We start from the raw sequence: 18,782 nt of genomic DNA, 5'->3' as shown, positions 1-18,782 counted from the left end.
ACATCTCCTGGTACAGAACTCAGGCAGAGTAGACCAGATATGAAACCATGTGCCCTGTGACAACTGGGTAATCCGGGACAAACTGGGGAATTTTTTCATCAAGGAGAATACCAGAAAAAACCTGGGAATTTTTCATTATTCTACTTTTCAGTTAAATTTTTGTAATTTTCATTGCTGTTAACTCACACTCTAACAAAGAATTTGATTTTAGCCCACTACTGCAGAATAATACCGCAACAGTAAAACATAAATTAGAGAAAAATGCCACAATAAAACTTAAATTGGAAAGAAAATGTGCAATTTACAAAAACAAAGCACAGTGCACACAAGCATCTGCCGACAGAAAAATGTATCAAAGGCTTTTGGATGAAAACTATGCAGTGTTTCTTACCAGCAAACTGCTGTCAATGAGTGTGACATCACAACTGTTTAAATTAGTTTCGTTTGATCAGTTGCCAGTGGGCTCTCGCACATGTGCAGAGCTGAAGTCATGTATGAGCGCGTCTTCTTGTACTTCTTTTACTTGAAGTGTGAGTTAATTACAGAAGACAGAAATATGTTGTCAGTTTCAATTTTCTGATTTTCTTTTATTTCCACATTTTTGGCAATCAAGCAGAAGAATGGAGTTATTTTTGTTGGCTTGCTAAAGTAGTTTTTTAAGTAGCTTATTAATCTCTTCCACAGAGGCAGCCAATTTATTTGAAACAGTGTTTCATTCCACACTGTTGGCTTGTTTCAATTGTTCACTGAAGTTAAAGTGTATGTTCTTATCTCCTGGCATTTGTAACATAATGCCATATTAAAAAACCAAACGTGAGATAGTACAATACTGGTATTCCAAGAAAATTGGCATCCCAAAAACCACACTGAAAAGCATAATACCATTTAGGGGCCTACTTCAGAGTGAATCTAGACACACGAATGTGCACTTTAAGCCAAATTATGCATTTGAGTGTGGTTTATGAAATTCTTTAAGTATTCTGATGCCCTGTTTCTTTTATGACATACTGTAAGGTCTGTTAATGCTATAATTTGTTCAAATGTTCACTTGAAGCTGACTAAGCTCACCAATTTTTGGTCAGTAGTATGCAATAAAATGTTTTGTTTAAAATACATTGACTGCTTTTGCAGAATTTTACTAATCTGCCTGCTGTGAAAGACTATATTTTTCGATCACGAGACATGTTTTGACACTTATCAGCTACCTCATGTGGGCTTGACATTTCTTAGTTTGCATTGTTTATGTCTTCAATTTAAAGTACACCATTCTTTGATAAATTATAGACTGGCTGTGCACTGTGACACATTGATTAATCATTGTAACTCCTCACAAGGTTTTATATTTACTCCTGAATTAGAATGTAAGCTGCCAGTTATACATTTTCTTGACTTCACAGATAACTGTGGTAATTTTTTATACCATATGAAAAGTCATGAAAAACTTAATGTCCTTAATTCTGCCCTATAAAAACAACAGTTTTTTTTATTTTTAAAAGAAATTTGTATTCCTTTTTACTAGCTTTTTGCAGTGCTGTGTGGAGAGTAAAACTGATTGGAAATGCTAGATAACAGTATTGGAAAGAGTTTTGTCAGTACTGGCTCTCTCAAGGCCGTCAGTTGTTCCAATGGAATGGTGTCTGCTCCGGGGGCCTTGTTTCGACTCAGGTCTTTCAGTGATCTGTCAAATTCTTCACGCAATATCATATCTCCCATATCTCCCATTTCATCTTCATCTACATCCTCTTCCATTTCCATAATATTGTCCTCAAGCAGATCGCCCTTGTATAGACCCTCTATATACTCCTTCCACCTTTCTGCTGTTACCTTCTTCATTCGAGTCCATGCTCTCTTTTCTGATTAAATTGCCACTACTAATGAAAGATTAGACAATAATCACACTAGATTTGTCTTACAGTGTGGTGCCAGCAATAGATTGTGAAATCGGTGCTGATCAGGGAATCGGGGCAGGGGGGTCCCCTTTCAGCAATCTTCATTTCTGCTTGTCCTCGCAGCTGGGAGTCCCCCTCCCTTTAAGCCTCTGACTGACTTGCCCTTCCTCTCTAACCTTCCCCAACCAGCCCTTTTTTTGTCATCCCCGAAGAAGTTTTGAAAGTTAGTATTAGTGTTCTCACTTCCAGTTTCTTGTCAGTACTGGAATTTTGCCTCCTGAAGGAAAGAAAACCTATTTTATCCCATAATTTAACATCTTAGGTATTTTTTCCATAGTTGTCATTAAGATTTAAGCATTCATTGTAGCACTATGGAAGCTCAAACTAAGTTGCTGCTGAATGGAACAAGTCACTAACATCCTCTTTCACTTTGTTGTCATTTTCGTAGTGCTTTCCATCCAAAAAAATCTTTCAGTTTCAGAAAAATGCAGTGATCACTCACGGTTAATTAAACTTCTGAGTTAAACACTAGAAGAAAATCCTTTGTCAGTTGCTGCAGTACAATCTGTGCCGTGTATTTCAGTGCATAGTTAGTGAAGGGTTTGACAGTAAGTCACAGCATGTGTGGTCTCCCACTAGGCATAAAATTGATAACTAGGACACCCTTTTGATCCCAAAACCCTGTGGCCATTACCTTTTTAGTGCTCAGAATTTGTTTGAATTTTTTTGGTTTCGTGAGGCATTGAGAATGACGCCATCCTGTTGACTGGCACTTTGTTTCTGGACTTTTACACAAAACCCAGGTCTCATCATGAGCAACGCTATGTTTCAAAAATTCCACACCATCCTTGTACGGATAGGGAGTGAGAACAGTCAGTGTAGCTCCAAGTCATTATTTTTAAGCTTATCTGTCAGTAGTCAGGGAAGCCACCTGGCACACATTTTTCGAGAGGCCAAACAGCCAATAACAATTTAACAAGGATCTAAATGTGAAATTTCAAGAAAACACCAACTGCATACATCTGTTGTGAAATGTACGTTCTGTTGAATCGCTTCCTCATTCCTTGATAGGAGTTTGATGAAAAATAAAGGAAAGGCAACCACTCACCTGTAGTTCAGCAACGTGTGGTGCATGGAAATGTACAACAAAAACAGGATCCATACTAGCTTTCAAGCTCTTGCTCTCTCTCTGGAAAAAGTATATGCACTATATACATTTTTCATATTAGGTGCATTGTGCTGTCACCAGCTGCCAGGTACTCCATATCAGTGACCCCATTAGTCATTAGACATTGTGAGAGAGCAGAATGGGGCACTCCGAGGAACTCACGGACCTCAAAAGTGGTCATGTGATTGGGTTTCACTTGTCATACTTCTGTACATTAAATTTCCACACTCCTGAACATCCCTAGGTCCACTGTTTTCGATGTGATAGTGAAGTGGAAACATGAAGGGACACGTACAGCACAAAAGCGTACATGCTGACCTCGTCTGTTGACTGACAGAGGCTGCTGACAGTTGCACAGGGTCTTAATGTGTAATAGGTAGACATCTATCCAGACCATCACACAGGAATTCCGAACTGCATCAGGATCCACTGCAAGTACTATGACAGTTAGGCGGGAGGTAAGAAAACTCGGATTTCATGGTCGAGCAGCTGCTCATAAACCACACATCGTGCTGTTAAATGCCAAATGACGCCTCGCTTGATGAAAGGAGCATAAACATTGGACGATTGAACAGTGGAAAAATGTTGTGTGGAGTGACGAGTCTTGGTACACGATGTGGCGATCCGGTGGCAGGGTGTGGGTATGGAGAATGCCCGGTGAACATCATTTGCCAGTGTGTGTAGTGCCAACAGTGAAATTCGGAGGCAGTGGTGTTATAGTGTGGTCGTGTTTTTCATGGAGAGGGTTGGTATTCCTTGTTATTTTGCGTGTCACAATCATAGCGCAGGTCTACATTGATGTTTTAAGCCCCTTCTTGCTTTGCAGAGCAATTCGGGGATGGCGATTGCGTCTTTCAACATGATCGGGCACCTGTTCATAATGCATGGCCTGTGCCAGATTGGTTACACAACAACAACATCACTGTAATGGACTGGCCTGCACAGAGTCCTGGCCTGAATCTTATAGAAAACCTTTGAGATGCTTTGGAATTCCAACTTCGTGCCAGGCCTCACTGACTGACATTGATACCTCTCCTCAGTGCACCACCCTGTGAAGAATGGGCTGCCATTCCCCAAGAAACCTTCCAGCACATGACTGAACATGTGATGTGAGAGTGGAAGCTGTCATCAAGGCTAAGGGTGGGCCAACACCATACTGAATTCCTGCATTACTGATGAAGTGAACCACGAACTTGCAAATAATTTTCAGCGAGGTGTCCTGGTACTTTTGACCACATAGTGTACATTCACACACACAACCACCCAAATCTCATGGCTGCAGCAAGACTTACTGTTCATTATCAATAGCAGTAGCCTGGATAGATGGGATTGGGGAGGGGGTAAATAGTGTGCAAGGTGGGGTGAGGGGCAGAGGTTGTGTGTTAGTGTGAGGCAGGCGAGTTTTTTAGATAGATGATTCAGTGGCTGAATAGCAAAATGATAGGCATTACCATATGCCTAGGCAACTGCTATTGATGATAAGTCAGTCTCACTGGTGGTTTGCATGTTTGGGTGTCTTGGCGGTTGTTTGTATGAGAGTGTGTGTTCTTTTACTAGATATAGGTCAAGAACTCAAACGCCAGTATAAATACTTTTTTTTTTTTACATGTTTCTATGTGCCACATATCAGTTAACTGTAGTTGAGTGTTTGTCTTTCATTTATATTACGTATTATTCCATCCAGAAATTTCCAATTTTGTTATAAGCTGCTGATTCAGTTCCCTTCCGTCTCATCACTGTTAGCCTTTACTTACTTACATTTCATTTGTCCACTCTTTATTCTTTAATATGGCTATAGTTTCTTCTTCTGTACAGAATTTCCATTCAAACCACACACTGGACATTCTGCGTTGCATGATTTGAATGCCCCCTCAATGTCAGAAATATGCTGATATGTCACTGCCATTTCAACCCCACTCCCCTACCATAGAAGACTGTGGAAACCATGACTTTGATGCTGATATCAGTTAGCTGTTCAGTATATTTACATGTCATGGTTTCTCACACCCACCCAACTATACCCAGTCACGTGTCACTTGACAGCTCATCTATAGTTTGCTGTACATCGATTGCAAGGTTGCAATAGCTACCACTGCATATGCCCATCGCTGATTGCTCCGAAGTATGTTTTGTAAATGTAGGCTACAATCATTGTGTATATAAGCCATTGCATTGTAAGTACAACAAAGAATGTTTTTCGAAAATGGAGAGGACAACTGCAGAGAAAAGTGTTGATAGTATAATTCAAGATCATGACAGTGTCTATGAGAAATCATTCTAAATTTTTACAGCAGTAGCTGCATATAAAACATCTTATAATAATCTGAATTTAAGTGTATTATAGAACACGCTATCCATGATCCTAGAATGAAATAGAGAGAACGGTGCATAGCCTACTTGCTTGCAGAGAGAGAGAATTAATACTGGGTACATTTATCCTAGCCAGTTTACGATGACAGTGGCACAATTCCGTCCAGTTCTCCTTCACCATTTTCGGAATCGGCACCAAAACTGCCTTCAGCGAGAGGGATCATTACCTGTTCATTCTCATTTATAATTCCACCTGCAGTCTGTGCTTCTCTAATAAGCTGACCGCCATGGTCTACTTTCTTCCTCCATGATATGGTGTCTACAGTAGCAATATCTTGACATAGCAGCCTTTCCACTTTTGTTATTGTAAAACAAATGTTGTTATTTCGAGTGTAAGCTTCCACAACACTCCAGACTGATTCAGTTGGACTAAAATAGCAGTGATGAGGTGGTAGCCTAATTACCAAATGACCCTGTTCCCTTGCAATTTCATCTACAACGTATGTAGGTATCAGAGGCTTATTTTGTTTTACAACTCAATATAACAGCAGCTTTGTCATGCTCACATCCGCAGCAATGTTTGTTGCTGCAACCACTACACATAGTTTCTTTGCAATCGCTGTAATTGGAGTCACGAACGATGGCAGTCAAGTTTAAGCTTATTCTGTGCACACATTCTCCGACAGCCAGTGGGCTTTCAGTAGTGTTCTGAGCACTCTGCTCTGTATTCCACAGCTAATGTATTAAACATGATCATAGCGAATTTTTATTCCATTTCTTGCTGATGATACATTGTGCATAAGAAGGGAGGGACATAATTTGCAGGATTACGCTTTCTTTAAGCAGAGAGCACGCATATGCGTGTACCACAACTGTTACTTGGAATTGTCAACAACGCAATCTTCATCTGTGCCTCAACATGCACAATCTGCCATTGTCCCTGTATCGCACTATAGTTGTTGGAGCTTTGTCCGATATCGTAGAATGGTAAGGGGCATTATCCATTACAAACACTGTCAAAATACTAAACTGTAGCAACACATTTTTAAACAACTGCAGAAATAGTGGGTGGTCCATATCCTCGTGGTAGTGAAAGGTTTTTCTCAATTGAGAAATTAAAATTCCTTTATGCATGAAACAGTTTGAAGAAACTGCATGGGCTGCAGTTAATTTTGCTCCTCTTCCTATTGGCTGTTGATGACTGCTATTCAGAGTATCATCTGTCCTCCATTTATTAAATGCTTCTCTATCATTAACCCAGGATTCAACTAACCATGTACTTGAATGTATATCCTTTTCTACAATTTTATGTAAGAAAGTGCTATGAGCTGCAACAACTTGAACTTTTTAAGTGACAGTTGAAAATTAGCAACTTTGCTATTGTGGGGATATTCTTTCCTGTTGTAATGTCTGAAAATGTGCCAACGAATTCCATAGCTTTGGAACAAATCAAGATCGAGGCTGCTGCCCTTCCCTGCCACACCCCCGTCCCAAGCCGCCACACCCCCATCCCAAGCCACCTCCCCCTACCCAAGCTGCCCCCCCCCCCCCTTCCAGGAATGCTTAAAACTATACTTTTTTCTTGACAGGCACTTTTGTTCCATACAGTTTACTTCAATATCTTGCAAGTCTTGAAGTAGCATTCCTTTTTCTCATAACAGTTCTTTGACTGCGTCATAGAGTTTTCTAGGTACTTTAAAACTGTATCAGCAGGAATCGATTCATATTCATGAACAGAAACAAATTCTTTTTCTTGTTCATAAAACACATATGTCTTTCGTAGTAATTCCAAAGCTTAATTATTTAATGGCACTTGATGATGGAACAGATTGTCACTTGTGGATTGGTGTTATTTTGATGACATTCTTTAATGAACAGAAACTGTAGTTGCACACTATCACACAGTGTTTATGTAGAAGCTGGCAGTGTGGTAGTGTCGAGGCTGGAACTGATTTTTGTTGCTGCTCTGTACTTGGTTCAAAGGAGAGAGTGCCTCGCATTCCTTGTTTATCTCCAGTCATACTGCTTGTGGAGTGACCTTGAAGTGACATGTTTTAGCAGCCATTATATATAGGATAATAAGCTAATATTACCAACCCAGTAATTTTTATATAAATAATAAGTCGTGTATATACAAAATTTGGTTGAAATCGATCTGGGCATTCCTGAACCCACCATCCACCTACACTCATACCCCTGTTGGAGGTAGATCTTTCTTAGCCCTTTACTACTTCTTTGCAAATAGTAAGTGATGTGTGTACCAAGTTTGAAATCACTCTTTAGACTTAGAAGCAGATGTGGCATGTACGTCTGTACATACATACATACATACATACAACAGTTTTTGTAAATATACATGTAGGTAGCATATATAAGTGGCTAGTGTGTAGCTGGATTTTCTCTCGTGAAGTGTTCCTCTTTATTTATGTTGCCTTTCTCTTTCAGGCACGTGTTGGATGATGGCACAGACGAGTACAAAGTGATAATGCTAAACAAAAGGTACCTGAGCTTCCGTGTGATAAAGGTGAATCGCGAGTGCGTGCGCGGCCTCTGGGCGGGCCAGCAGCAGGAGCTGGTCTACCTCCGCAACCGCAACCCCGAGCGTGGCTCCATACAGAATGCCAAGCAGGTGTGCACTCACCCTCCTTAGCCTCGATTCTTTTCCATTCACCCGAGAAAACTGTTAACTTACGAGGCGACTGAGTGGCTGACCAGTACTTTACTTTCAGAAGGCGAAATTAAAAATACTGCCATTAATTGTATTTGAGTGTAGAAGAAACTAGCTTTTGGAACTGTTTGTTCAATCGTGAGGGAGAGAAATGGGCTACGTCGGAAAAGCTTGGAAAAAAGGAGCAGGTGACTCGGATGCCAGTTTGAGCAGATGGGAGAGGAAAGTGATGGGGAGAAAGGGTTCAGAGAGAGTAGGAGGCCAAAGATAGCAAGTCACCACCGGAGACTTCAGGCCCATACTGTCTAACACCACTTCCAGTCTCGACAGTGGTGTCAGTTTGGCAAAGAAGATATTGCGTGATTTCTTCAGGTATACCATGTCCAGCTAAAGTGACTCATCAACGAGTAAGTCCCATTGAGAGCTATAGTATTGCAAGTTCATCGAATGCTGTGTTTCATCAGATGTTTTTTCCAGATATTTTCTGTGAATTAAAACTGGGTTATTTAAAGCGCCAGTTGAGGTGCATTAAGGTGCCCGAATGTTTGTCAAACTGGAAATATATGTGTGCAGCCCTGTGAACTCTGTTGTTTCATCTAGAAAACAAGAGTCTACAGTGTACTCACTGTGAAGATGATGATGATGATGATGATGATGATGGGAAATAATAATATAATGTCAGTACAGTGTGTTAACTGTAAGACGGCAGAGTTGTGAGGGGAGTGCGGGAAGAGGAGGAAGCAAGCATTGGCTGGCGAGGGGAGAGGAGCCGTTGGAGAGGGGAGGGGAGGAGGGGGGGGGGGGAGACAAGGCACGACTACCAGTTGCAGTGCTGGCACTACAAATTGCCCGTCATGCTTACACGAAAGCAGACGAAAGACTTGGAAGTAAAATCGCCATTTTCAGTTTCGTTTATGAACAACATTTAAAGCGAGTTTAACTTCCAAGCCTTTCGTCTGCTTTCGTGTAAGCATGATGTGCAATTTTTAGTGCCAGCACTGCAACTGGTGGTTTGTGAGCGCATAGTAGACAAATATAATTGTCTACTATGCACTCACAAACCATTCATCCGATTGCAATGAAATCATCGATCATTACTTCAATTTCTCCACTTCTTTTCCTAAGTTAAAAGAGAGAGAAAGATTTGTAAGAAAATGCCTTCTGCACCACTTTTTTTTTTTAATATGTATATAATTTGGAAATGTACTGTAATATGAATGTGTTTCGAAATAATACAGTAACCAGTGGTGTTTCCATACAAAGCAATATGGTTGCAAGGAAAAATGAAATATAAGGTAATTCGGACGAAATAGGGGGCTCCTTCAAAGTGATCGTGAACAAAATATCTGAAATGGAAACTCACCTTTTCTTGCCAGGCGGTTGTGGTGATACGCGAGGTTGATTCTTGTAAAACTGTTCGAATCTTCCAATGCTACGCAGGCTTTGTCCTGTGTATGTAGCAGGTCTCACTGAAGATTTGTAAATGGGGTGAAGCAATTTTCTCTGCTCCCTTTCCCTTTCGCAACATTCAATCACACGCAATATAATTTTGTGAGCATTGCTACGTAATACTAGTTTCCTTCTAACCGGGAGGCCTACCGGTAGGGGTTGGTGGCGACTCCCGAGATGGGCCACCAACTGCCTCTTCACTCATTTTGATAATGTTTAGCACAACTGCACAATAAAAACACGCAGAACAGTACAGAGCAAAACAATAACAAAGCAGACGACAATGGCTACCTTGTACAACACAGTCAGCCATGTAATGTTGGCAGCAGTCGAAACTGTGTGCCTACTGAAGCCTCCCGACATTTAGCGACTTCTACTGATTGAGGGCTAGGGAGAGGTCTGCCATCTAAAAGTTTACACACTGTACAGTAAGCTGGTGTGTTATTAGAGTTTGCTATCTATATTGCACCATCATGTGTCAGTGATAGTGACAGTGTTAAATTACCAAATTGCAATGCCATGTTGATACTTACCTTAGTGACAGAATATGTTGATGCAATTAATAAAATCAACACTTCGTATTCTAATTTCCCTTTATCTGTGAAATATGCTAATCAAAATGATACAATCTACTCATCAGATTAATCTCCACAAAAACAAAGGTAAGCAGTAACAGTCTCAGAAAACAGTTCCCAGACTGTGTCCCGGTCACCTGGACGCGGTACATAGTTTTAGAATACTTGATACGATAAGTTTCCTAATTGTAAAATCAGCACAATTAACTTCATAAGATTGTAGATTCTTCACAAAGTTGTTCACATAACAAATTGTTCAGCTTTTCTATTTATAATGAACACTGTTTACAACTTAGTATAAAATTCACTTTACTGGTTTTAGGCTTTGACACTTGCCCACATCTACATATTACTTTCTTAATATGTTTTATCTTTGTACAAATTAAACAACTAATTATGTATTCCAGGGTTTTATTGTGGCCCCTGTGTAATACGAAATTTTTTTTATTTTTTTATTTTAATTTGAATAAATTAACTTATTATTTACATCCACATACATCAACTTTTTGACAATCACTACTGTATAATACAATAATATGTTTTGATTTCAGGAAAAACAGTGTTTTCATTCGTGCGTGTGTGGGTACTGAACATGCCAATAGCATGACTTCAGTTCCATCGCAACCACCAACTGTCCACCCAAAAAGTTGTTACTGTGGCAGCAATAGCATGTTGCTTCTTGTCATACATTTACTGCTCAATTCTCTTTATTTCCATCAAGCATTATGATGGTAGAATGATTTCTGCATTAATGACTATCCAGCGTTACGCTCTTCAGTTGTATCATGTTATCTTATTCTGATAGCTAAAATTTGTGTGACAATTCATTATCTTAATGTACTGAAACACTACCCTTCTTTTATAGGCACTAAGAAATATCATCAATTCATCGTGTGACCAACCGATCGGCTACCCCATTTACGTTTCACCACTGACAACTTCGTATGCCGATACGAACGAACAGTTGTGCAGCGTTATTGGTGGACCACTCAGCCTGGGAGGCATCAAACGTGCTGTCATTAGACTGTGGAGGAGGTATTTCTTTTAGTGTTTCTCAAATATTAATTTAATGATTAATACGATAAGTATAGTGAGGGGTTGCACCTCTTGACATTCCCTGTACAGTCCACGAGGTCAGTTTGTCATGCAAGCTTTTATCATCAGTTTCAAAATACGAAACTGACTATTTCTTGTATCTTTCTTCCGCTTGCGTATATATGTCAAAGCTATGTAGTGATGGAATACCAACAATGTAGGAAAAGACAGATTGCTACTTACTGTGAAGAAGACATGTTAAGTTGCAGACAGATACAATTAAAAGACACTTGCATAAAGCTTTTGGCCACAGTCTTCATCAGCCAAAGACAAACACCAACCATTCATACACACAATCAAGCACACCTCATGCACACACTCCAGCGTCTCGGGCCTGTGGTGCTGGAGGAGGTGGTCGTGTGCATGTGGTGTGCTTGCTTGTGTGTACATATGGTGTGTGTTTCTGTTTTGGTGATGAAGGCTGTGGCTGAAAGCTTTATGTAAGTGTTTTTTAAATTATGCCTATCTGTAACTTGTTTTCTTTATGGTAAGTAGAAATTTGTCTTTTTTTAGATTGTTCATATTCTTACCCAGAGCTTCCTTTTTTTAAATGGTAGTGACTTGTATATTCCATAAAAGTCTTATGAAACATCTGTTACGTGCAACACTGAAGATGTAGTGGTAAAACACAGTTTGCTGATGTGCCAAACCACAGCACAGTTTGCCAGAATTTGGCACTTAATTGTTTTCTGAGTTTTTGGTAATTTCTTAGAACTGTTGTGCATAAATAGGCAGAATGACCCTTTATTGCACGATTATAAGACTGCAGAATAATCACTGGAAGCAGTCACGTCCAGTAAATATCTAAAAGTATGTGTCAGACCAATACGTAAAACAACGGAAAGGAAACCACTCGCCTATAGTGGTTTGATGCATGGACCGCAGAAATGTGTAACAGAAAATAGCATTTGCTCTAGGTTTTGAGCACTAGTTCTTTTTCCAGCAAAAGTACTCATACAACCATACACTAACCTAGACAAACACTCCCTATGGCCACAGCAAGACTTCCTGCAAATCATTCGTGACTAGAACAAAAAAGGGAGAGAAGTGACAGTAGTATACAACATACCCTCCACCAAACACCATAAGGTGACTTGCAGACTGTAGATGCAGAGCTCAAATCCACAGCCTGTATAAAATGAGAAGTGACAATGTGTGTCTTTATTATCTGAGCACTGCCTCTCTAACATAAGTACTGAAAAGCATTGATTACTGCTGAAACGATTTCTGAATATGAGCTGGCAACTGATTCACTTGTATATAGATGGTAGACTGTAAATTCATTTTTCTGATTTATTTGTATGTACTGATAACTTGAATGTAGCCTAGAGCCTAAAACCAGCATATTATGTTAGACATACAGACTTTGTGCAAAAATTAGTGTCTAAAAAGAGAAAATTATGTCACTCAATAAAAATTATGTCACTCAATAAAAATTATGTCACTAAATAATTTTCTCAATTTCTGTTAGGTGACAAGTGAGAGAGGTCACTCATTGAGAATATGGATCACTTCATTTCTGGCTTCTCAAAACTCAGTTGTTGTCCTATGCTTTATAATTTTATTGTAGCAAGATGTTAGACTGGATTAAAAACCTCTGTTAGATAAGCTAGCAAAGTACTAAACATAGGCAGTGTTGTATGTGTGTGCATTATTATTATTTTATTATTATTAATGCATTACTGTTTAATATGATATCTCCCCCATCTCTGCGTGACAAAAAAGTAATGTGAAATGAGCATGGGATAATAAAATTTTTGTAAATGTTTATAGCAAAGTTAGAACCACGTATGTGACCTCCAAATTGTGGCAACTTTATCACTGTGAGCTACTTAGCAGCAGTTGCTTTTCTAATACACATCGCCAACCTATATTGAGGGGGTTGTAGGAGCATAGTTTTTTCCCTCAATCATCTATGTGTGCCATACGCTTCTTCTCGTGATCTGTCAGTGATCAGTATTTCACAACAGATTTGATTATCCTCTTATTCATTTATTAAAAAATTACCTTAATTATGATCCCCTCAATGTAGGGGAGACATATCGATTCTTAGGACTGGTTTCCGACACCTAATTGACTTGACTTCCTCACTTTTGTCAGCTTAAGCGGAAGTGCTGGCAGCAGCTCAATGCCCTCTGCTGCCTGAGCAACACCGACTGGGGTGCAGATTGCTCTATGCTGCTGCAGCTCTACAGAGCCCTTGTTCAGTCCTGCCTTGACTATGGGTGTCTGGTTTATGGTTCAGCGGAACCCTCAGCGTTGTATTTCCTGGACACAGTTCACCACTGTGCCGTTTGCCTAGTGATGGGAGCCTTTAGGACCAGTCTGTTAACCAGCGTCCAGGTGGAGGCTTGAGTCCCTCCATCGGAACTTAGGCATGCACAACTGCTCGCCAGTTATGTTGTACATGTTCGTAGTTCTCTTGCACATCCGAATTACCGTCTCCTTTTCCCACCCCCAACGGTTCATCTCCCACATCGGCGTCACAGCTCAGGGCTCACGACTACGGTTCGTGTCCGATCCCTTCTATCTGAACTGGAGTCCTTCCCTTTACCACCTCCCATCCAGGTCCACTGCATACACCTCCACAGTGTACACCTAGGCCGCAGATTCGTCTGGATCTTTCGCACGACTCTAAGGAGTCAGTCCTCCCACAGCTCTCCGCTGTCACTTCCTCTCGATTCTTGACATGTTCCGGGCCGGGGCTCTGAAGTGGATTACACCGATGGCTCAATGGCTGACAGTCGTGTTGGCTTCACCTACATCCACAGAGGCCATAGTGAACAGCATTAGTTGCTTGCTGGCTGTGCAGTGTATTCACTGCTGAGCTGGTGGCCATATCTCGTGCACTTTGAGACATCCGTTCGTGCCCAGGGGAGTCGTTTCTTCTGTGTACTGACTCCTCGAGCAGCCTGCAAGCTATCGACCAGTGCTACCCACATCATCCTGTGGTAGTAACCATCCAGGAGTCCATCTGTGCCCTGGATCGGTCCAGTCATTCAGTGGCGTTTGTCTGGACCTTGGGACAAGTCGGAATCCCAAGCAACAAACTTGCTGGCAGGCAAGGCTTCTGGAGATAGGCGTCTCTGAATCTGACCTGCGTTCATTATTACACTGCCAGGTTTTGCGGCTTTGGGAAAAGGAATGGCATAACCTACATATGCACAACAAACTGCGTGTCATTAAGGAGACTATGAATGTGTGGAACTCACCCGTGTGGGCCTCTCGCAGGACCTCTGTGGTTCTCTGTCGGCTCCGCATTGGCAATGCTCGGGTGGCCCGTGGCTACCTCTTGTGCCATTTTATCTGACAACACCTCATCATCTGATTTGGTTTTACGTTTTATTCGTGATGGTGGGTTTTATCATTTTATATAAGTTTTAGCGCATGTCCTTTGTCCCTCTGTGTCCTTCGCCCTAGTGCTTTTTGGGTGGAGGTTTTAATGTGTTGCAGAGCGGCTGGCTTCTCGTCAGCCAGCAATGGTAATCTGCTTTCTCGTTTTAATCTCTTCTACCTGTTTCTTGTGTGTCTCTGTGGTTTTCTTGTCAAATTTCGTCCATTTCAGTGTTGTTCTTGTGGTTTTTTCCTTTCTTCCAGCTTTTTTTTGTATGTCTCAATTGTTTTACTCCCACCTTCGTGGTCTTATTTTAATCGGAATGAGGGACCGATGACCTAGCAGTTTGTTCCCCTCCCCTCTTTTAAACCAACTAGTCAGTTGTGAATTACATCGCTGAAGGAAGTAATTTCTGTGATTGTTTGGAAACAGCCAAATACATTATGCAGGTTCTTAGTGACATTGAAGTTTATCTCCATTGTGTTGCATTTCTCATCTAATTAAATTGTTTCAAGACAGAATTTTCTTGAGTGCAGTAATAACTGAGTGCCGTTATGTGTGTGTTTGGGAATTTTTTTGTAATTTTAAAAGTTTTGACATTTTATTGAATACTCACTCCCCACAAAGATGTGCATCTTTTAGTTTCGCCTAAAGCAGTGCACGCTAAATGTATACATTTGTCATACTGTTGTGGTTGCCTGGTGGATGCGGAAAGTTTAGCAGAAGAAGATATTGTTTTCCCTCACGTTGCACACCTATACTTGTTGTGACCTTTTTGTTGTTATTTTGTCATTGCAGAGTACGTCGGAGATGTGGGGAGGGCTGCTCGAGTGGTGGGTCAGTTCCTCAGGATGATGGTGGTTTTGGCCACGAAGGAGTCTATGCCATGACAGCCTGCAACATACATTCGGGTAAGCAGCAGTCTTTCTCTGTTTTGTTGTCCTTGCACAAGCAGGAAGAGTAACATTTTTAAATGTTGTCGATCTGACGTTCCTGACTTTCTAGGAATATTGTATTAATGATTTTTAATATTATGTCTGTGTGCAACTTATTAAATGGTGTGTTTTGCCAGACATATTTTACCTCGATTTATTAGAGCATCTTCAGTTACCTCAAATACACACATTTTCACCTAAATGCCACACTTCAGCTTACATATTTGGGGTAGACATAAAGTTTCGTTTCAAAAAATAAAATTTCGTATTTAATTTTTTATGGTACATGCTGGCAGTCCCGCTAAACACTGAAACCCCTGTGCCTGAGAACTGTAGCACACCTCTAGAAGAGTCAAAACACTTTCAGAACCCATCTCCACTTCATTAGTGGACTACAGTATTTTGGTTTGTTTCCTCTTGAGTTATCCTACACATGGGGTTTCATTGTTTACCAGGCAGGGCTATAGACAATAAAAAAATTAATCACATAGCTTAACTTTTTTTTAGATGATAATCAAAACTTTATTAATACTGCCTGTAACAATATTAGAGAAGGAAAGTTGCTACTCACCATATAGCGGAGATGCTGAGTCGCGATAGGCACAACAAAAAGATTCACGGAATTAAAGTCAGCAACACACACACACACGCACGCACGCACGCACACAGGAGAGTGCGTGTGAAAACTCAGCTTGCACACACATTTGCAGTATCAGACAACTGAAACCACAGTGCGAACAGGAGCACCAGTGCATTTTGGGAGTGGTGACTGGGTGGGGGTAAGGAGATGGCTGGTGCGGAGGGGGAGGGATAGTGATAGTATGGTGGGGGTGGCAGACAGTGAAGCATTGCAGTTTAGATGGAGGGCAGGAGAGAAGGTGGGGAGGGGTGGCCGGGTGTAAGTAGCGGAAAGGAGAGCAATAAAAAGAAACTAAAAGACTGGGTGTGGTGGTGAAATAACTGTATAGTGCTGGAATGGGGACAGGGAGGGGGCTGGATGGGTAGGGACAGTGATTATTGAAGGTTGAGGTGTGGAGGGTTATGGGAATGTTGGATGTATTGCAGGGTAAGTTCCCACTTGCACAATTCAGAAAAGCTTGTGTTGGTGGGAAGGATCCATGTGACACAGGCTGTGAAGCAGTCATTGAGATGAGGGATATCATGTTTGGCAGCATGTTCAGCAACTGGGTGGTTCACTTGTTTCTTGGCCACAGTTTGTCAGTGGCCATTCATCCGGACAGGAAGCTTGTTGGTTGTCATGCCTACATAGAATGGAGCACAGTGGTTGCAGCTTAGCTTGTAAATCACATTACTGGTTTCACAGGTAGCCCTGCCTTTGATGAGATAATTGATGTTAGTGACTGGACCGGAGTAGGTGGTGGTAGGAGGATGTATGGGACAGGTTTTGCATCTAGGTCTATTACAGGGGTATGAGCCATGAGGTAATGGATTGGGAGCAGGTGTTGTGTAAGGATGGATGAGTATATTGTGTAGTTTCGGTTGACAGCGGAATACCACTGTAGGAGGGGTGGGAAGGATAGTGCACAGGACATTTCTCATTTCAGGGCACGACGAGAGGTAATCAAAACCCTGATGGAGAATGTAATTCAGTTGCTCCAGTCCCAGATGGTACTGAGTTAAGGGGAGAATGCTCCTCTGTGGGCAGACTGCGGGACTTTGGGAGACTGGAAAGATAAGGCCTGGGAGATTTGTTTTTGTACAAGGTTGGGAAGATAATTACAGTCAGTGAAGGCTTCAGTGAGACCTTCAGTATATTTTGAGATGGACTGCTCGTCACTGCAGATGCAACGACCACAGGTGGCTAGGCTGGATGGAAGGGGCTTCTCGGTATGGAACGGGTGGAAACTGTTGAAGTGGAGGTATTGCTGGTGGTTAGTAGGTTTGAAATGGACAGAGGTAACTGATGTAGCCATCTCTGAGGTTGATGCCAACATCTAGGAAGGTGGCTTGTTGGGTTGTGTAGGACCAGGTGTAGCAAATGGGGGAGAAGTTGTTGAAGTTCTGGAGGAATGTGTATAGGGTGTCCTCACCTTCAATCCAGATAGCAAAGATGTCATCAATGAATCTGAACCAGGTGAGGGGTTTAGAATTTTGGGCTTTTAGGAAGGATGGCTCTAGATGGCCCATGAATAGGTTGGCATAGGATGGTGCCATGTGTTTGCCCATAGCTCTGAAGATTAGTTGGTCATGGCAACCAGGAAGGAGGTTGTTGGTTTGGAATCTATAGGGCATCTGGAAAGGTAGTGTTCAATAGCAGTAAGGCCATGGGCATTAGGAATATTAGTGTACAGGGGGTGGCATCAGTAGTGATGAGCAGGGCACCATGTGGTAAAGGGACAGGAACTGTGGAGAGTTGGTGGAGGAAATAGTTGGTATCTTTTATGTAGGAGGGTAGGTTCTGGGTAATAGGTTGACGGTGTTGGTCTACGAGAGTAGAGATTCTGAAACTTCCTGGCAGATTAAAACTGTGTGCTGGACCGAGACTCGAACTCGGTACCTTTGCCTTTCGTGGGCAAGTGCTTTACCGACTGAGCCACCCAAGCACGGCTCACGCCCCATCCTCACAGCTTTAGTTCTGCCAGTACCTCATTTCCTATGTTTCAAACTCTACAGAAGCTCTCCTGCAAACCTTGCTAGTTCTGCAAGAGAGATGGACTCTGGGGAGAGGTTCTGGGATGGGTCTAAGGATTTGAGTAGTGACTGAAGATCCTGCTGGATTACTGGAATGGAGTCACTGTGGCAAGGTTTGTAGGTGGAATTATCTGACAGCTGATGGGAGTCCTTCCGCCAGGTAACCCTTGCGGTTCAAAACAACTGTGGTGGAGCCTTTGTCTGCAAGTAGGATTATAGGATAGACTCATAACTTAGTGTGTGATGCTATACATGGTGTATGTTGTGTTCTAGATCTCACATATGTGTGATGCTGTACATTGTGTATGTTGTGTTGTTCTAGATCTCACATACTTTAAGCAATGCATCATATATTGAACTAGAAATTACCAAGCCACAACTGTTTGCAACTTCAACATGGTGCTATTATGTGCAAGCGTGTTATGTATTTTTGGCTAGTGAATGTGATTTAGTACATCATAGTGTAATGTGCCTGAAAAAACATAAATCATGTTTATTTCTGTTAAAATGTATACCACAGAATTTTCTGTTTCACATTAACTGCATTACTGAATACTTCAACTTATTCATTGCAGTTCTTCTAACAACTGACACATTGCATAGACGGCAGGCAATTACAAATAAGTTGGTGACATTACTTTTCTCTGTAATTACAAGACCTGTGCCAGTTGTCTTTGTTGTAATTGTTAACAGCTTTCAGTTACTGC

The 18,782-nt window shown here is 41.4% G+C and overlaps 1 protein-coding gene across 6 annotated transcripts in view; it reads left to right on the top strand.

Annotated features, from left to right (window-relative positions):
* LOC126292314 (pecanex-like protein 1) overlaps positions 1–18,782 on the top strand; it is a 274,150-nt gene that overhangs the window by 228,328 nt on the left and 27,040 nt on the right. For all 6 annotated transcript variants that reach the window (XM_049986247.1, XM_049986250.1, XM_049986251.1 and 3 more), the window contains 3 exons: positions 7,813–7,996; positions 10,925–11,094; positions 15,287–15,399. In XM_049986247.1, the coding sequence (XP_049842204.1) occupies positions 7,813–7,996; positions 10,925–11,094; positions 15,287–15,399 (467 nt within the window). The remainder of the gene's footprint in view (positions 1–7,812; positions 7,997–10,924; positions 11,095–15,286; positions 15,400–18,782) is intronic.

Source organism: Schistocerca gregaria, chromosome 9 (genome assembly GCF_023897955.1).
Source record: "Schistocerca gregaria isolate iqSchGreg1 chromosome 9, iqSchGreg1.2, whole genome shotgun sequence".
In the NCBI taxonomy this organism is placed as follows: domain Eukaryota; kingdom Metazoa; phylum Arthropoda; class Insecta; order Orthoptera; family Acrididae; genus Schistocerca; species Schistocerca gregaria.
Note: the sequence above shows the minus strand (reverse complement) of the source record. Positions and strands in the feature narration are given on the sequence as shown.